The 20,209-nt window shown below is 40.6% G+C and overlaps 2 protein-coding genes across 6 annotated transcripts; both read right to left on the minus strand.

Moving 5' to 3' along the window:
• Positions 1–4: 4 nt before the first annotated feature.
• tulp3 (tubby like protein 3) lies at positions 5–18,764 on the minus strand. Of its 5 annotated transcripts, none has more exons than XM_023952206.1 (13): positions 18,506–18,764; positions 11,870–11,911; positions 8,006–8,095; positions 7,785–7,836; positions 5,758–5,920; positions 5,057–5,278; positions 3,325–3,458; positions 3,047–3,238; positions 2,846–2,958; positions 2,450–2,567; positions 2,272–2,370; positions 1,986–2,157; positions 5–1,191 (listed from the first exon to the last, which is right to left on the minus strand). In XM_023952206.1, exons 1-13 carry the CDS (start codon positions 18,523–18,525, stop codon positions 1,058–1,060), a joined length of 1,551 nt encoding a protein of 516 aa, XP_023807974.1. In that variant the 5' UTR covers positions 18,526–18,764; the 3' UTR covers positions 5–1,057. The 5 variants fall into 5 exon arrangements, with proteins under 5 accessions (XP_023807974.1, XP_023807973.1, XP_023807976.1 ...); XM_023952205.1 differs by lacking the exon at positions 18,506–18,764 and adding an exon at positions 14,484–14,755; XM_023952208.1 differs by lacking the exon at positions 8,006–8,095.
• Positions 18,765–18,828: 64 nt separating this feature from the next.
• rhno1 (RAD9-HUS1-RAD1 interacting nuclear orphan 1) lies at positions 18,829–20,180 on the minus strand. The gene is made up of 3 exons (XM_004083198.4): positions 20,017–20,180; positions 19,703–19,884; positions 18,829–19,591 (listed from the first exon to the last, which is right to left on the minus strand). Exons 2-3 carry the CDS (start codon positions 19,859–19,861, stop codon positions 18,950–18,952), a joined length of 801 nt encoding a protein of 266 aa, XP_004083246.1. The 5' UTR covers positions 19,862–19,884; positions 20,017–20,180; the 3' UTR covers positions 18,829–18,949.
• Positions 20,181–20,209: the final 29 nt, after the last annotated feature.

Here is a 20,209-nt window from a genome sequence, read left to right on the forward strand (position 1 = left end):
CGGGCCACTTTTTCCTCTTTATTTGTGTGTTTTTAAGACGTTTCCCGTTCGGAACCAGGTTCCTCTGCAGAACTGGCTTCACTGAACATACAAAATGACAGAACATGCAAACGTCCGTTTGTCAGTGTGATCGGTGGAAGTGTGATTCTCAAAAAGTCTTCAGCAATAAAATCTGACATTTAAAAATATATAAATAACTTTTCTTTCTTTAAAACTTGATTGCACGCTACAGACAAAAAATAAGGAATCTGAATAGAGTTTATTGTTTTTCTACTAAATTTATTGCTGGATCCTAAACCAATTTAGAGGTTTGCTTACTTAGTCTTTTTCTGTAAGAAAATAGAATTTTACATAGCAAATATTACCCTGAAATTACTTTTATTACCGTAACTTTATTTTTTCATCTTGTTATAATCTGTTCCTTAAGGCATAAAGAGGGAGTTTGATCCAGGCAGCTATTTAAGGATTACGTTCGTTCCCTTTAAAGAGCTGATTTAAAATAAGTTTTATCGCTAAAAGTGGTTATCAACTCCAGAAAATTGACTGCATTGTTTGGAAATAAAAATATGTTTTTCCTGTTATTTGTTTAACTAAAACAAAAAAAGAAAAAAAGCAGATTCACAGTCACATTCAAATAAAAACAGTTACTCACAGCAAAAAGGAAAATACACCTTTTACATTGACATAAATGGAGGCGTGATATTAAAATGAGGGTTATACGGTACAGTCATCTCTGATGTAAACGGTGTTACATTACAATCAAAACACAAAGTTTAAGATTTTGTTTTTGTTCCTGAAGTTAAAAAAAAAGATTTGACCAGCAGGTGGCGCCAAAATGCCAGGCCATGGTATAATACAAAGCAGTGAATGAACCATGACTTGATTGAGACCCAAAAAAATGAGTAAAATAAAGCTAACAGGCATGAAAGGTGACCTCAGATAAAACCGCAGAGCTCCTAAATATCACGTGAGCGTGGGAGCGGCTGGGTTTTTAACTCTTCCCTTCTTCTGTGGAAAACGTGTAATGCATGAGGCCTTCTGCGGGAGGCGCCGGCGTTCACTCGCACGCCAGCTTGCTGTCGAAACTGGAGAGGCCGATGGCGAAGGCTTGGAGCGCGCACATGGGGTAGTTGTAGTCCAGGGTGAAGATGTCTTCAGCCACACGACCGAACTGCATGACGATGTAGTCGGCTGGAGGGAGAACAGATCTTGAAGTACCGAACTCGCTACACCGCGCTTCATCTTTCACCGTCTCACTGTAGGAGCTTTTTCAGTGCACTGTGTTCTGCATTCTGATTGGCTATTGTCAATCAATCTCCTCTGTGTTGTGTCTGCTGAACAGAGTGTGTCCAGTTTGCCAAATCACATCTTAAATCAGATTTCATAATGAGCTCATTTTCAGCAAAGCTTTGAACTTTAGCCTGGTTTACACCAGTCTGTCTGGGACGCGTCTCTGCTGCGATGTGTGGGGCGTCCGTCTCACAATCGATGGTTAGTTAACATGGTCGTTGCATATAGACCCAACTGACTGCCAGAGGAGAGGTTTGTCCTGTCCCCTGTGTCTACGTGGTATCCGTGCTGTTAACGTGCGTTATCGTGTGTGCACGTCACCCAAAATGAAAAATAAAAATGTATACAGTTTTATTTTGAAAGTACAACAGGGGTTTTTTGCCGGGAAATTGACGCGTCGACGGCCTGGAATTGGAACTCCTGAGTAAAACTTGCGTAGGTGAGGGATGCATGTCAGACGCTGGAGGTGATTTAAACAATGCGATTGATTAACGAACGTTCAATTTTTTTGTGTCAACGCAACAGAGACGCACCGTAGAAGGACCAGTGGAAGTCAGGCTTTTGGGGGATGAAACAACATAGAAAAGTGAGAAAATTTTCCCATCTGTGTAAAAAAAAAAAATTTCACCAATCGCAAATTTTCTTTACTGCGTTTCCCCTGCGATAAACGAGGGAGCACAAGGACAGCTACTCACGGTCGTTGTCGTGAACGATCTGGAAGTTTTTCACCGAGGCCTGCGTGACGCGTCCGTGGAAGTTCAGCACGTAGGACTGCGTGTCGTCGTTCCACACGGGGGCCTTGTTGTGCAGCTCGATGAGGTTTTCCATGGAGTGATTCTGCCACCTGCTGAGGAGGCTCTCCTGCTCCTGTCACACATACACTCTGTCTAAATGCTGCGTTCACACAGAACGCCATTCACACGTCCAATTTGCTGCTCTACGAAATGTAATGCCCCATATTTCCACCCTCCTCACACTCACGTTCTGAGGCCGAACAGGAAGTCTCTCAAAGTTCATGTTCATGCCCGGGATGATGACGGTCATCTTCCGCGGTCCTTTGAAACCCAGCACGTTCGTTTCCTACGGGGAGAGGAAGAGTTTGACACGCCGGACCTTCGACGGACGGTGAACAGGTGGAGAGCACATCCTGTTTGCTCACGTAGCAGACGGCCGCCATCTCCTGGCGGGCGGGGCTGTCCTCCATCAGCGCCCCAACGGTCTTGCCGGGGTTGGAGCCGCTGTCGTACACCGTGAATTTGGTTCCCATGAGGTTAGACCTGATGCGAGAAATGATTGGACGTTCAGTTAGCGTCAAACCAACATCACCTGGACATGCATGAGGTCTGTTTTAACATGATGCAAAAGAAGGGGAGGGGCTTAATAAATGGTAACAGAAATAGAAGTTTAAAAAAAAAGCAGAATTTGATTCAATAATTTTATCTTTTAAGAACAATTTAGGATTTAGCATTTTTGGAGAGGAAAGAGGCCATTCCATCCTATTTCTGTTCAGTAAAAAATGGTGGCAGATCCAGGAGGCTGCAAGATTTTTATCTACCTTAGTTTACCGATGAAGCTGTCTCCCTCTCTGGACAGGTCAGTAGCGTCCACTGAAATAAGATAGTTGGATGTTTTGCTTTTTTTTCTCTTTCGTCCGGCTAAAAGAAAGACCTGGAGGGAAGACGCGAAGACGCTCTTTCAAATTAAAAGTCTTTCAAATGAAAAGGATTTCCTTTGCATTTCTTTGGGCTCCGCCCACCTTCTTGCCGTCTTCTTTTTCCATGTGCATGAAGTAGGTCGGGTAGAGGCCGCGGTCCATCCCCTTCTTATCGCGGGAGATTCGACATTTAATGGTGACGCCGCGAGGAGCAGGACTCAGCACAAACTCTTCTAGATTTGACATTTCTGAAAGCAGGTGGTCTGCTGTGGGTGACCCCGGGACAGCTACGTCCTGAAAAAAAAAATAAACACGTTCCTGTCATGTTTCAGATTTTCTTAGGTTTTTTTAGGTAACTTCTTCCTTCTTGCAGAACTCACGGAAACCTCTTTGCTGCTCGCAGACGAAGCAGGCCTGGTGGGGTCTGCATGAGGGGACAGGGAGCGTGTTCGCTCCTCCTCGGCGTCCTCTTCGTGCTCGCTGGCTTCGTCGAAGTTCATGCTTCCACACAGACCTGGAAGAGGAAGGAGAGGTCGGCCATAAAACACCCGGCTCTTCAAACCCTTGTCCTTATAGGGGATATACGGGATATCTGCAGGGGGAGAATGGTCGAACCCCGTACGAGGCACGCCGGTGGGCCCCGCATAAAATATTAAGGTCAAAGGGCACTTGACCCCTTTAAATCCTGTGGACTGCACATGGATCCTGTTAGTGCACTCTCCTTGCATGCAGCCCGACTGACAAATTGGACAGACTATACACGCAGCTTGCTAATGGCTGCAGTGCAGCTTTGGGCATCACCTGTTCATCACATCTGCTTTCAACTGAAATTATCCTCAAAAATACTTCAAAATACACTCACCCCGCGCACAACAATGTATGTTCTACTCTCACAATGTCCCTTAAGATGGCCATACCAGCCTCAGTGGAACTGCAAGACTCACCTGCGTTTCTCTATACGACCCCTCCACGGGCCGGACGACCCAAACCCTCGTACGGGTCACCCAACGGCCACAGCAAAGACGGAGCGCTACACAAGTTGTTTTAAAACCTCTTCCTTAAAACGACTTTCAAGTTTTCTTATACATTAATATTTTTAAGGATAAGCACAAGGATGTGGTGGGATTCATGGGAACTTCTCAGAAACAGGAAGAGAGGATCTCTTCTAAAAAGTAACAAAGGTTATAATTAGCATCCAAAAAAAGCTCCGACTTGTGATTTCCATTCAAAATCCTTTCAGTATTCTGTTTCCTAGTCTCAGTTCTCTCCCCTTCTCTGTGAGGTCAGCCAGAACCGTCAGTGAGTTCAGTGAGTCACTTTTAAAAACTCATCTTTTTAGTCAGGCTTTTAACTCCAGTGAGCGGATTTAGTGGGTCAGCTTATTAATGTTATTCTTTTGTTGTTTTATTGGTTTTATTGTTTCTTTATTGTATCATATTGTCTCTGATATTATGTGATTTTATGCTAGGCACTTTGGTTGCTTCTGCTTAAATAAGTGCTATACAAATAATTGATTGATTGATTGACTGACTGACTGACTGACTGACTGACTGACTGAAAGGTTCAGAGCACTGTGTAGTGGGTCTAGATGACCCCACTCCCAATGTTAAAGTGCCTAGGATAGCACAAGGGTTACAAACATAATATTTCACCAACTCTTAGGGCCACAAACATCAAAAGTCAAGAAATGTTCTCTGCAGCTGCAGGTCAATCAGAGGTTGAATCTGTCCTCTCTCATCTAAATCACTGCAGAGTGAGATAAGATACTTTTATTAGATACAGATAGGAAAAGAAAAAGTGCATTTGACAGACAATTCAAACTTTAAAAACAAAGTCTAAATAACCACAGCTTAGCAGGATTACAGCTTTCAGCACCTAAATCCTTCCTTCTCTTTATACTGAATAAACTGAACTAATGAGGCAAATATGCTCTTCCTTTTTTCTCTCTGCAGGAGAATCCTCCCTCAATATTCAAATCTTTGTAAATGGTGAAGAAGATTGGGGCTTTGAACTGTTTTATAGCAGTAAATAATGTGAAGGGAGTTCCACTGGTTTATTGGAGGCCAAAGAAGAGTCTGCAGCAGAAAACTGGTCCTTCTGTGAAGAACTCACCTTGTTTCTGCAGCATTTCGTGGATGTCCATCTTCGGTTCCAGCAGCGTCTCGGTGTCTCCGTCTCTCTCCGTCTCTTCGGAAACGGGGGACCGAGGTGGAGGCTGATGCTGAGGCTGGGTTTGGAAGGAGGGAGACTGGGGCTGGCTGACGGACAGGATTTGGATTTTCATGCCCAGGTCAGGACCTTCCGAGTTCAAGAAAGCTGCTGGACCGTCAATACCTGCAACGAGAAAAAAGCAGTTTTCCTGGATGAATTTCATATATTTTTTTGACCTTTTGAGGCTCGCCTCAGGAGATACTCTGCTTCCATTTCACCTCACCCTTTGGCTCTTCCATCTCCTCATATAACATCAATAGATCTCCTCCCTGCTCTGCCTAGCAGCTGTACTCTCAGTGCTCCACTCTCCTTCACAAACACTTTTTCTGTCTTTCTGCAGCTAAAGTTCGATTTGAGTAAAAGTCCTGCTCTCACTTCAGATGTCATCTACAAACATCTCAACGTTTCTTCAACTACATCAAGGTGTTTTTCCCCTTATTTAAACGGCTGATGTCTCCATGAAATATCAAGCAATAAAACCAAGATGGTGGAAAAAAAATCAGCTAACAGAAGAGCTAAACAAAAAAAAAAAAAACATTCTTGCATTTTTTTCTATCTCATTGAAACAGTTTCTTTTTGTAATGTGGGCCAAAGTTCAGTACCGTCCATGATGACTTCATTTGTGAAGCTGGTCTGAGACTCCACAAGGGGGGCCTGCTCCTCGGGGTGGCGGGTCCTGGAGAGGCGGGGTCGAGCCTCCGTGTTCGGTTGGACCATCAGAGGTTCCTGACGTTTCTTCCGCTGCTTCTGTTCCAGCAGCGACCTCTGCAGAAAAAAAAAAAAAAGCTGAAACCAAATCCCCTTCTGAAGACAACAGACGGGTTTTTAACGGTGGAGGATGGGAGGAAAAGGAGCTCAAAGTGCACAAAGTATTCTAAGAATGCGATATGAGCATATTGGGAATGTGGGCGTGGTTAACAAAAACCTCAGTTGCCAAAGAAACCTAAAAGTTTACTTTTGCTGACTCTTCTAAAAGTTACATAGACGTGTTTGTCACCCTCATGTGACCAAAAACTTAAATGGTTGCTATGGAGATAAAACCGACATGAATTTTTCATACATTTTTGGCAGAAACACAGAGGGAGAGCGCCCTCAACCAGTTAAGGTAGGTCAAAAGGAGGCGGCAAGGGCGGAAAGCGACATGAGGGCCGTAAAATGCAGCTAAAGGCTTAAAGTTTTTTTGTAACTGTAATCAAAATGAACAATAACTAGGTACATAAAAACACAAAAAACACAAACCAGTTGCTTAAAACTAGCAAAAAAATATTTGCGCTTTTTTTTTAGCTCAGTTATGTTTCTAGATTTTGATAACTTACTATAAGATTTCTCGTAAGGTCAAAATGACTCACCGTACTGCAAACAGAAATAATTTTACGATTTCTATCAATTTTCTTTTTAAGATTAGTGTTCTCTTCCTGTTTTTTGCTGTGTAAAATAATCTGCACACAAATATAAGAAAACACCAGGAAGCCTAACAAATGCCTCCAGTTTTAATCAACTTTGGACAACTTCTCCCTAAAGTCTGTCTGATTATAGATGGGGGTAGAGCTGAGCTGTTTCGGTCTAATTCACATCGCTGTCGTAGCTGGAGATGCATTGTGCAAACACGTTAATTACTGTAATGCGCCCGGTGGACAACAACAACTCCTGCAAACCGTTCGCTGAGATGGAAGGGACCGCCATGGCCTGTCCCTTAATTGCCAGACAAACAAAAGCTTTTCATGAGCAATCGGTCATTAAGCTAACACGGACGAAATTCCATCATATGAGCAGCAGCATCTGAAAAGAAGATATTTCTGCAAGATTCACAAGAGTTACAGAATATAACTGTAGGTTATGCTGGACGGACGGACGGACGGACAGACAGACAGACAAGGATTTATTGTCATATGCACAGCTTACACTGACATACAAAACAATGAAAGTGAAAACAGTTATTATTTTCTCCCGCAGTGAGTTATTTTAAGGCGTTACATTGTAAAAGCTTGTTTGTTGAAACCGAGAAGTTGATATTTAGCGTGCAGGACGTGACCTCATTGAGGCGTTCACACTCCTTCCTGGGTAAAAACTGAATTGAATTATTTGGACTTTTCCTGATGTGCAATCAAAATAAAGTAGATCATTTGTTAAAGAAACGCAAAACCCATGAAAAGAAAATACATTTTGGGGAAAAGAACTAGACGCATGATTAAAACCGAAACATTAGAGAAAAATGAAACAATTCTGAGAAAAAAAGACAAAGTGGACGGTACAGACCCGCTCCATTGTGGCTGTGAAAAGAAGTTTGGTCCTGCTAAGTTTCTGTGCAAACACTTCCTGCACCCTATTGCGTCCTCTGAAGGTCTGCTCCGATCCAGCACTCCAACAGACTCTTCTGCAGCCAACTGTCAAGCACCAGTGTGTGTGTGTGTTGGTTCATAATGCTGCCAAGCAGAGCAGCATGTGTGTTTGCTCCTCTCAGTTACATAAGTGGAGAAGACTCTCAGCAGAGGCTGCAAATGTGCTGCCAGCATGAAGTGCAGGAGGCGCCTCACTCGACATCCTCATCTGACCCTGGACTGGACTCCTCCCCGCCTCAAGTCAGAGGCTGGAATCATCAGGAACTGTTCAGAACACAAGCTTTGTTCACCTGTTTCTCCAGCTTCTGCCTCATGAGACTGCTGCTGTCGTCCTCAATGCCACTGAGGAGCAAAGCAGAGGACAAGCATGAGTCCCTCTGTTCAGCAGACAGAGGCCCTCAGCATCAACACGACCACATCCGTACAGTTGAATCAATTAGAAAAGGAAATCAGAATGGCATTCATCAGCACTAGCCTTGATTGGAAACCAGGCTTTTCACATTGAATTGACCTGATAGGGATGAGCTCATGTTGCTTAGCTACAGTGGGAGCCACGACTGTCACGACCGACTCCGAGCATCCAGGAAAGTGTGTCAATTGTCTGTGGATGTTGGAGAAACATCAGCTCGGCTCCTCTGGACGGAAAGGACCAGGTTGATTTCACAATTCCTCTTTCTTACTGCGCCTTTGAGCGAAAATATACCCCCCCCCCCCCGACACGTCCTCAAAAACTCACCAAAAATTGCACGGCCTCCGGTGAAAATTCGTTTGAGGTGTGGTGAAATGAACACCCCCACCCCCTAAAAAAATGATGACAGCAGGAAACAGTCTAAAACAGGGGTGTCAAACTCATTTTCACCGAGGGCCAAGTCAACATAGTGATTGTCCTCAAAGGGCCAGACATAACTTATACATGTAACTAAATATAATGAAAAACAAATGTAACTACTCCTTAATGTTAAATAACTCATTATTTATTTATTATAACATTTTTTTTTTTTTATTATAACATTTTAAAGAGACAATTGCAGTTGCATAAAAAAACATGTTTGCTTGTTACTCTAACATAAATCCTTTTAAATTAGATTCTGTCAGGTTAGGTTATATGGACAATGTTCAAGTCCTAATGTATGGTTAGGACTCCTCCTCTAGGATTCCTCCTAGATATGAATAAATGCACACCAATTTTTATTTTTTATTTTGATAAATTAAAAACTTTTATGCTCTCGCGGGCCACATAAAATGACATGGAGGGCCACATTTGGCCCCCGGGCCTTGAGTTTGACACATGTGGTCTAAAACGATGAATGGGGTCAAAACCACTTGTGGGGCTCTAAACCAAAACATGTGTCAGGGATTTCAAAAGAAAGTTTTAAAGTCATTATGGGATGGCCACAGATCCTAAAGCTAAGTGGCCGTTTTTGGCTAAATTTGACAATTTTTACCATCAATGCTTCGGAAAAAAAAAACTTCTGTTTGAGCCATTTTCATGAAAACTCCCACAAACGTTGCCAGGTTACGTCAACAACCACAACTGAAGTTTGGTTGACCTTTGACCTCGGGAATCTTGAATTTTCTACAAAAGTGACCTTTGGTAGCTTATACAAATTTTAACTCCTCCAAGGAATTTTCATCTATGTTCTCCTAACTCCTTGAGCATCAATGGGAAGTTACTTTGAAAAAAAAAGTTGGTTTGTAGATTTTGAACGGCGTCAGTGTGGCGAGCTAGCTAAAGTGACGTTACCTTGTTGCCTACAGGTTTCTAACCGGAATATTATGGAAATTGAATACATGAATCCTTGGCTCAAGCTGAATAATACAATTTAACACACCCTATAAACATATTAGGAATGTGGGCGTTGTTAACAAAATTCTCTGTTGCCAAGGAAATACAAAATTTACTTTTGTTGATTCTTCTGAAAATTACATAGGCCTGTGTTTCACCTCCAGGCGACCAAAAAGTTGAATGGTTGCTATGGAGATAAAGGCAATACTAAAGCCACCATTTAAAAAAAAAGTATTTTAGGGTGGCAGCAGTAGAGGGGGAGAGTGAGGGGCGTGTAGCGGCCGCTCGGCCAGTGAGGCCACGTAAAAAGGTGTAACTGGGTGGAGGCGGGGCCAGATAGCGCCTGTAGGCCAAACAGGATAGCTTTTTTAGACTCAAAAGTAAAAGATGAACAAAAACAACAGATACTCTGTTTACTAAAACAGAGTTTCTGATTAGCTCGGAGAGATGAAGGATAAAGTGCAATGCTTTCAGTCGTCCTTTCATCTTTCCCCCCAAACTCTCAAGCATGACCCTCCTCTTTTTGCCGTGGAAAAGTGGAGGAGGCGTCTAAAAACCTTTAAGGGAACCTGAGAGCTGCGCTTGGTGACAGAACAGGAGAATGGAGAAAGGTGGAGGTCATTAGATCCACTGTGCAGATGTTTCTTTAGGAACATCTGTCAACTCACAGACATCAAAGTACATCAAAGAATATGGCTTCCTAAAGGATCTCAAAAAAAGAACAAAAAAAACTGCTTGATTAAGAAACATGAACACATTTTTCATGCTTGCAAAATTTTGGTCCAAATCTAGGATTAATCCAGAGGAGTGAGATGCTTTTGTGTTCAAATGTTTTCTTTGCAAACCAAAATAAGACAAAGTGATATTAGGATAATTTTAAGTAAAACATTGAAAAGCAAGAATGTTTGTGACTTTATAATCCATGTAAACACACACATACAAAAATTATATGTATATATAGTATGACTCATCACTTCCTGTAGTTTGGCGTAGTGAGACTCCAAAGGCCCATGATGGGAGGCAAGTTTTCAACAAACTTTCATTTATTCACCTTTAATTCATACAATGTTATGGGGGGTTAATAATGGATTTAATTCTGTCGTCTTCACAGGTCTGAAGCTCAACAAAGTCATAGATGACGTGACGGGGCTGGATTGCCACATCAGAGGAAAAAGTGTTAACAAAAGGATATGATTGGATCTGCCGCGTCTCAGTGTTTATTCTGCATTTTTTAGGCTTCTTCAGCAAAAACCCTTCAGTTTCTGAACGACCTTTCTGTATTTTCCATTGGGACGATTTTTCTTAAGAGGATTTATAAAATGGTTTGTTGTGTTCACTAAGTTTTACATTTTTAAATTGACGCATCATCACCAAATGTAGCTGCTCTGTACAAAGGGAGAAAACTTTAAACAGGCTTCAGAAAATCCACAGAATTTCTTTTTTGATGTTTTTCAAAAAAAACAAATTTAAACATTCAAGGTACATTTTTAAAGAGATTTTTAAATGTTAAAACATAATATTGAATTATTTTTTTACTTTTTTTTTTACATTTATTTATATAGTTAGGAAAGTTTAAATAAAACTTAAAAGTTCCACTCTGATCATCTTTTGCACTTTTAATTATGATTATGCCGTTTTTAGCCAAATCCAGGGATAAAGGTGTCTTTTCTAGAACATATTTTATGTTGAGATGTACTAGTAGTAGTTCATTAGAAATTCACTTCTGAGTTGTGGGCTGGACTATTGACATGGAGCAACCCCACCCCCCCTTCCCCTCTCTGTTGCTGAGAGCTCAGAGCAGGGAGCTTCTGGCTTTTCTGCATCACAAATAAACATTTTTCCAAACGTCCTTTTTTTTTCCGTTTGCTCATGATTACCAGTGGTTTGAATAAAGAAATGCAATTTTGAGCTTAATTTTCTTTCTATATGTCCTCCATCATCAGTAGAATGGCACAAGAACATGTTAAAAACACCAAAAACACCATTTTCCTAAGAGTGAGTCTTTAAGGTTTCCTTCTCCAAAAGAGTCCTTGTTTCCGTTTCACAGAGAATAGGAATGAGTTTTATTCTGAGCTATGCTTTTGGACCAAAAACTACAGACCTTATTTTTAAAATCATTACACTGATTTTTTGCTTATATGGGACAGAGCTAATCGCCAACACCTTACTGACTGAATTCCACATCATCATCCACAGGCTGAGTTCTGCAGGACGGTTCAGTTCTGTTCATGTCGGGGTGTCTGTTGTCTTCTACAAAGACAAAAGCTTCCCTGTTTCCTGCTCATCTTCAGAAAAAAACTCCTGTTAATTCTCAGTGGTTACCATCTTATATGCTTAGATTTTGCCGTTTCTCCTCCGCATTCTGACGCAAGTCAATGAAAAAAAATAAAAGTCAAGTACACCAAAAACCTGGTGTGCATCACCTTTTATGTAAGGCGACATGATTTATTCACCAGGTCTGTGGACCTTTCAGTAATCAAAACCACACCAGATTTCCCCTTAAATTCCTTTTTTACCTCCAGGTTGTTTGTTCAACTGTTGTTAAACAAGGTTTGAGTGCACAGTTGTGTTGTGTATGCTGTTGTGTACCTTGATGTTGAGTTGGATGAAAAGCTGGTGGAGGTGGAGGGTCTTCAGAGGTAACAGGACGACCAAACACATAGCAGACGAAGAGAAAGAAAGATGAAGATTTGGTTCAGGAAGACAACAAGATATTCACAGCAGGTGGTCAATGGTTATTATCATTATTGTTGATCCAAAAACAAAACCAACAGAACAGCTATAGACCCGTGTATTTCAAAAGTTGTAGTAGAGTAAAATACTTTTCTTTTCTTTTTTTAAAAGCTTTGGCAGTGCACGTGTGTGGGGAGGAGCCATGGCGCAGTCCTGAGCGATCAATGTTTCATTAGTCTGTCACAGCTTTGGTGACGAGACGAGGACACGCTGCCGTTGGGATGTAACCATGGTAACCGCAGCTCAGTCAACCCTGCTCCTCACCAGCGGCGATTTTAAACCCTTCAGTCCCATTTTGCCCACTCCAGGACGTCGTCCTCAGACTGACGGCAGCATCTCCAAAGCCTGAGCGATCACTGTTTCACGGTCAAAAAAAATCTCATTCATTTAAAATGTGAGGCTCTAAAAACACTGTAGAAGCCATGTCTTCTCTATCATTTTCAGTTCTCTGTTGATGACAACACCTCAACTTTTTTTACAAGCTGTGACCTTTTTTTTCGGGTGTTAGTTTAGATTTAACAAAATCTTTCTAGGTATTTCTCTTCTCTGGAGTCATTCTGAGTCACTGATGTGCTCAAAGATCCACTTTCAGGCACCTCATGGAGGAATCACAGGGAAATCTACTAAGAAGTCAATAAAATTTAGCCCAGTTCCTCAAAAGAACCTTCTGAATTAGCTAGAAAAGGAGCATGCTGCCACAGTGATGCTGAGGAAGAACGCCTGAAAATCGTACAAATTAAAAACTTCAGGTGTTGATGGACCCCGAAAGGACCCCAGAACGACAAGAAAACATCTCATAAAGATGCAAAAACAAGTCATTACAAACAGAACAATGAGTTCTGGAGCAGCAGGAGCTGAAAGGCCTCATCAGTGCCGAAGTCTTAATCCACGGCAGTGAAGGTTTGCAGCAGCCGTCGTAAAGCTCTGATCTACAGAAGATTGGTGGAACGTGCTGATGTGGAAGCAACACAAATCTGACTCAGCTGGAACTGACGAGCATATAAAACGGAAACTCTGGTTTATTTCTTCTGACTGTTAATGCTGAGTCGCACTTACAACGATGGTTGCCATTTGTAGCCCCCAGAGGAGTAATTGTGTCTACGCATAAGCAAAACAAAACCTGAGCCAAGTCCCACACAGAGCCTGGAAAGTTCAATGAAGATCCTCAATGGATTCAAGTGTGCAAACAAAGTGTCTGAACATCCCAAAGAGCTTTTCCTCCTTTAAATCTGTCATTTGGCTTTAGTCTCACAAGCTTTCATTACTCAAACAAGTTTACTAAATAGCTCCAGAAAAAAAAAAACTTCCAAGTTACCACATTTTGAGAAAAAAAGACTAAAATAAAAAAAGCACAACCTACTTACTTTAAAGTTTTATTTTAAATTAAAACAACAGATTATGTATTTTTATTTCATTTAACACCTGAATGTGCCTATGTCGTACTAGAAGCAGAAGCTTTACAGACCTGAAAGCTCCATCTTGGAATATATTTTAAGTCCCTCTGCTATCATCTTTTGATCTATTTTCAAAGCTTTCCCAGTCATCTTTTAATTATGATTCTTTTTAGCCAACATTTTTTTTAAAGAGTTTCATTCTGTTGTTGGTGTAGAGCAACCCCACTCCCTTTCCATTAACCATAACTGAAAACTCTCTGTTTACATGCTTTCCCACTAGCTTACAGTCCCTCACACCCCCAACCTAACATTAGCGGTGACCCAAAAATTGGAAGCAATACCGGATCTATCCAGGTTTTGATCCAGATTCCAGCTCAGATGAGGAAATCAAAGACGTACATGGATCTAGTCGTCTATAAGTAGATGCATCAGAGAGGAGCGGATGGGGCAACACCCTAAAAAAAGCTCTTTTTCAATTGGCATTTTATTTTCATTTGTTTCTGATTCACAACAACCTTGAAAAAGAAATAATCAGAGATGCAATTTTGAGCTTCACTTTCTTGACATGTGACCCCCATCATCGTACAAATTCTAAATGCCACTTTCATCAGAGTGGTTCTTTACATTTTAGTGCAGAAGTATTTGTTCTATTTTCTGCATGACATTTGGTCTGTTTCTATAGAAGGGTTAATGTTAGAGAAACAGGATTTCAGTAACATTCATGTGTTCAAATCATTATAACTAAAAAAATTCTTGGGTAAACTTTAATGAGCAACCAAATCTCACACACAAACACACAACTCTAGTTACAAGAAACACAGTTCAAGCTTGATGCTCTAAATAAGTAACAACCTGCTGGTGGAAACATGAGCAACAAGCACAGCCCGACAGTCCTACAGGTCAGCAGGTCAGACCGTCCAGCCAGCATTAGGAAATGACTGTCGGGAACATAAATCCACTCTGGGATCTATGGAAATCTTAGCTAAATTAGGAGAAAACAAATGAAAGACTAAACCACATACAACAGGCAACAAAGAAAACTTTTAAAGCACCTCAAGGATAGTGAGCAGAGCTACCTGTATGACCAGCGGCTGTAGGCGGGCTGGGATCCCTCAGTCTTGACAAAGTCCATGGATGCAACTGCAGGGCTGCTAGTCCATGAACGGTCTCACAAAAATGCTTCAAACTTAAGGAGAACGTCGTCTACAGGTCTCAGAGCTTTATGCCACTGAGACAGAGGAGCTAGAATTCGCCCCACCCATGGGAGTGATGGATACCAAGGAAGGCTGAGGTTGTGAGGCTGGCACTGTTACCATGACTTCACACTTCAGGTAAGACAAAGGCTCCAAGCGAGGGATGGATATGAAAGTGACATCCCTAAATGCCAGCGTGCTGCACAGATCAGGCGGCGGCAGGAACCTCTGTACGCTCTGCAAATGTCAGTGCTGTGCTTTCTCCTTTTTGTACTTTCAAATATAAAGTCAAGCCTTTTAGAAGCAATCGCTTCTAAAAAACGCGTTGCACAAACTGCTTTTACTTAGGTTTTCATTATTTAGCCAAAAAGCGATCTTCCAGTAAGAGATTGCGCCATCCGTTGTTTCCTCTGACTCATGAGAGCATCAGAGCAGAAGTCTGCGGAGTTTTATGTGTCACACAGGAATAACTGTGAAGAACCACTCCTTTTGAAAAAAACTTTTTGATCAAAAAACACACAAGTAGCCCTACTTGTGTGTTTTTTAATTATGTTTTTACCCTAAAAAAAAAAACCTGTGTTGTTTTCTAGGATAGTTTCTGCAGAGCGGCAAGAGTTTATTAGAAATTCACCTCTGATTTGTGGGTGGGGCCGTTGGCATGGAGCAACCCCCCTCCCCTACCCTGTTGCTGAGAGCTCTCTGTTTACGCGCTCTCCCGCTAGCTTACCCACCCAGCGTATGTCCAACATCACAAATGAACTCTTTAAAAAGATGAATTTTTCATCTGCTCCTTATTCACAGCAATTTGAAAAAATAAACGACTAGAAGTAATTACATTTTCTTTATATATGTCCTCCATCACCAGAAAAATGCCACAAAAACATCTGAAAAAAACACAACTTTCGTCAAAGTGGATCTTTAAACAACAAAATAAAAATCTCTAAAATGAAACTCACTGCCAACTGTGCTCAGTCACTCACATTCAGTGTATGTTCACACCTAAAATACTCACTTAAACAACAAAAAGCAACTCAGATGAAATGTAAAATTAAAAACAAATGCAATACAGGGGCTTTTTTCATTTGTGATTGTCTGTTTTTAATATTTAATTTTTTCTCTATTTTAAAACTCAAAGAAAGGTTGTGTTATGTAGTGAATCTCAGAAACAGCTGTAAATAAAGCAGAAGTCTGTGGATGAATCATTTACCGGAGGGAGTAATTACTGAGCTGCAGGCAAACGATGGAAATCAGCTGGAAGGTTGATCATAATATTAGTTATCGCACGAGATGCAGAGAAAAACACTTCTGACTCTCTAAACACAAACACTCTTGGTTCAGGTCAGGAATGAATTTATCACCGCTGCACAATCAATAACGTGAAGTTTTTGGTCATAAATCCAGATCAAGTCCCAAGGTAACAATGAGCACTACATTGTCCCCAAAACAGCAATAGTCTTTTGAGACCGACACGAGACAGTAAGATGGATAGTCTGCTAAGTATGAACATGGTAAAATTAAAATGAACATCTAAAAGGTCCTAAAGAAATCCCAAGTCCTCATATTTGAGGCCAATAACAAGGTCCAGCTTTCAATCAGAACCACAGAAATAATACATTGTTCATCAGTTTATATTTCTCTTTACAAAAATTCAAAAGCAATGTCTCACATTATAATTTAAAATACATCTGTTAAAAAAATGACACATTTAAAGGTGAAATCTTTAGACTTAAAAGAAAAAAACTAATTCTAATTTGTGATTGATTCTAACCCTAACCCAAACCAACTGTGACTACCGGTACGCATGTTTTTAACTATTAGTAAGGCACACAAAAACACAGAAAATGGGTTCAACAAAACATCAATTCATCAAATGCAGCTGTACACAACGTTTTGACTCAAAGTTTTCTGTGTCGCTCACAAAATACCGGGAAGTTGAGATGAATGACGACGGGACAGACCCACACTGACGGGAACATTCCACTGTGGTCAGAAATACGGAGCCATGGTGGACCCCTCCTCACCAAACATCCTCCTCTTTCTCCCCTCTTTCAAACGTTTTGGACACGACTTTCAAACAGGACAACATAACCGTGGACATTCATTCTGATTCTACATGACATTTACCGGTACGTAAGCCGGCCTCACCACGTCATTATGAACACTGCCAGTTCTAGGATCTGTAACTAAAAGAATCAAAAAGGCAGAAGCAACTGTTGATAAAGGACAGAATTTAAGATCAAACTAGTTTAAAAACATTTCTAGACAGTAACATTCTGCTTCTTGGGAGGTGGAAATCAAATATTCAGAGAAGGATTAACAGGACAGCACCGTTTATTTTGTCTTGTCTAAATTCATAAATAAATAGATGAATAAGATCATGACTATCTTGTCCAACAGAACACCTGTTTGTCTAACTAAGACACTCAAAGATGAGTTTTACTGCCCATTTCTACACTCAGATATTCATTCATTGTTTTTCATAAAGGACCTTTGTGGCGACCCCTGATGGGAAAAGCCGAAAGGGAAACAACAACCTTTCAAAATCCTCTTTTATTTGGTTATTTGCACATAATCAATAACACATGTAGAACTGGCATCACTAAAGTTAGTTGCTGTCAGAAAAAAGAAAAAAAGAAATAAAAAATAACAGAAAAGTTTACTTTTCACTGCAAAGATACAAGAAATGTTGAAAATTAATTAATTTGATGAATCAAATCTTTATTTGCATTTTCATTAAAGATGGATGCAAATGGTCTAAACTGATTGGAAACATATCCTTATTTTATTTTATTTTTAATTTTTCATTTCATTCATGTATACATTTGTTCCTTTCATGAAAATGATTGATTGTCCAATATGTTTACAATGCTGTCCTACAATATTGAAAATGTTCATGATTGGAAGGGAGCAGAATTGAAAAATACAATTCTTATAATTGTCTGCTCCCTTTTAAACATTGCAATATATTTACTATTCCACTATTATTAGTGGAAGCTAAAGCGTGTAGCTGTGAGAGATTCAAATAAGTTGCATGGTGCCGTATTTCTGCTGCGACCAGGATAGATGTTTTGCAAATGGGGCATGTTTTAGTCATTGTTAGTCACTTACTCCATTTATATATTTTATCAATTAAAATGAGGGGTTAGTAAAGACAATGATTCATGCACACAGTCAAATTCCACGAATACTTTTGAGCATATAAGAAGAAAGAAAACACGAAAAATTGACATGTTCACACACTGTATGTATTTTTCTTCAGGTGTTTGTCTGAATTTTAGTTTGGACTGTATAAAAATCCATGATTAAAAAAATATCTGACATCCAATTGAGCATGCGCGTAGGGTTTAACTCAAATATTATAATAATCTGTTCAAATATGCAAAAATTAAATATTTTTACTTAGGCGAGGGGGGGGGCATTTTCCGCCAAAAACACCTCAAAATGATAGATGAGAATTTATTTTACACGTAATATTTACATGAAGCTGGTATGTTCCTATAACTGTGGTTGTAAATGCGTTCGCTTGAAAACAAGCCAAACACACAGAAAACAAACGCTGGGATTTATAACTTTCCCTGACCGGTCCTTCTTCCAAACAACCGTTAAGTCGCAACTCACTAAAAAAATCAAACTAAAAACATTCTCAGTTAATTGTCATCAATTCTATAATTATCAGGAGTTGAATATCAAAGCTACCGTACAACCGTTAGAAGCTAACGTTAGCTGCTTCAGCCCGTTTTCCGATGTTTGCGATGCCGCGTTTTATCAAAGTTAAAGGCGACACTTAAGTTTTCCCAACACAATTCCACGGACACGAGCGGGATTTTCACGCCACAATAGACAAAACTGAAGACCAAAGAAGTCCGTGAATAAGTAAGGATGTATTTTCAAGGCTTTACTCTTACCTTATGCTGTAATAACTCATGTTTATGCACGGTTACTAAGGAAAAGGCTCCTCGAAGAAAAACGCTTTTTGCGGACGCAGGAGCTGCGGATGAATACTCTGCCTTGGCAACCAAGCGGACCAATAACGAGCACTCCTATTGGCCGGCTGTTTTCCTAGAAGGAATCTAATTGGTTTACATCTGGGGAAAAGGTGGGAACAATAAAAGGTTTTCTCTAAAACGAAATGGGCTTCAAATGACCATCCAGTATGACTTAAATTTCTAATATGTGTTCAAAACTTAGAAAAATAAATAATTATTAATCAGATGTCAAATTCATTTATTTTTCATTTGATTCTTGTCAGGCAACATCAGGAAAAAATAATATTATTTGGGTGTGCAAGAGAAATGAAAAAGGATTTTTTACAAAAATTAAAAGATTTATGATAGAATAAACTTAAGTGACTAATCGAGGAGGCCCCTTTCCTTTAATATGATCATCAATCCCTTTCTCCTCCTCCACGTCACCTTCACCCCATAGTCCCTCTCTGGTGTGTCGGAGACCAAAACATTAGGATGAAGATGACACTGCGGGGAGGAGGGATCAGCCAGCAGTGAACAAACAGGGGGAGACATGGGGCAACTGTTCTGCTTCATTGTTGGAGTGTCCACTTCAGGAGGCGGGTCAACATTGCCAAGTCTAGGGCTACTACACCCACCGGGTGGAGTTCTGCTTTCCTCCGTTACCTCTATTAACTGATTTTCAGGTTGGTGCAAATATTCACTGTGAGATGGAGCTCTGTTTAAAGATTTTTGAGGATTTCTTCGTCTCTTAGGTGCAGGTAAAACTGTCCTATTGCTTTGACATGATCCCTGTGGTTGATCTTCAGGCATTGACGTCACCTCTGCCGCTTTCTTTGTGCGCTGTCCACTTGGATTATGGGACTTGTCTCTCTCCGCCCTAAGAAATAATAACGATGGGTATTTGCACACTTTGTGTTTCCTGGACAGCTCGTTGCACGTGTCAAGAATCCTTGTGACGGACTGACAATTTCTTCTTCCTCGTCTAAATGGAGGTGTAGCTGAGATGTCAAACTGGGGTTGAACCTGAAAGGTTGGGAAATTTATAGTTAAGTAGACTTTTTTGCCAGTTATCTAATCAACTAAATCTATATTTGTAATGTTTTATATATTTTTATATATTTAAAAGACTTTTACCCAGGAACTGAGAGCTGAAGAGCTGTGTGTCTTGGAGAAAAACTCTCTGGGATTGAGAGCAGCTCTGACTTCAGGCACATTTTGAAGTCTGGCGCCACTCACAGGTCGCTCCAGGAATTGCAGTGCAGGCTTGTCTGTCTTTGCCGCTTTCCGGGGCATCAATTTAAATCAATCTTAAGCATCTGTTCAAAACAAACAAGAGACAAATCCGATCGAGTAATCTTGTTAACAATACACATAGCTTTAGTCGTAGATCGAGGCTGTTTACATATTCGCATTCAAGTGTTTACTTTTGAAACGCGTTCTTTACTTACCATATTGTGCTTTTTCCGTGATTATGTGTCCATGTACGGAATACGGAATAAAAACGTTCCCTTATTTTTCGGTTCATTCAGACCTTTTTATCTTAGCTTGTCCGTGTTGTTGTTACTTTTAATTTCCCGGATTTTTTCTTTGTCTTCTTCGGGTTAGCGGCTGGCCATCTCGAGCTGCGGCCCACAGCGCCAC

The sequence above is a fragment of the Oryzias latipes genome, chromosome 23, assembly GCF_002234675.1.
Source record: "Oryzias latipes chromosome 23, ASM223467v1".
NCBI classification, from domain to species: Eukaryota; Metazoa; Chordata; class Actinopteri; order Beloniformes; family Adrianichthyidae; genus Oryzias; species Oryzias latipes.

Bases quoted from the DNA above. Each gene is read 5' to 3' on its own strand.
- tulp3 (XM_023952205.1), bottom strand. From the start codon at position 14,539: ATGGACTTTGTCAAGACTGAGGGATCCCAGCCCGCCTACAGCCGCTGG. The intron at 7,837-8,005 runs GTCAATTCAATG...TTTGCTCCTCAG, and splicing joins CATGAGCTCATCCCTATCAG to TGGCATTGAGGACGACAGCA. The intron at 2,959-3,046 runs GTGGGCGGAGCC...TCTTCCCTCCAG, and splicing joins AAAAAGAAGACGGCAAGAAG to GTCTTTCTTTTAGCCGGACG.
- rhno1 (XM_004083198.4), bottom strand. From the start codon at position 19,861: ATGCCCCGGAAAGCGGCAAAGACAGACAAGCCTGCACTGCAATTCCTG. The intron at 19,592-19,702 runs GTAAAAGTCTTT...CCAACCTTTCAG, and splicing joins CTTCAGCTCTCAGTTCCTGG to GTTCAACCCCAGTTTGACAT.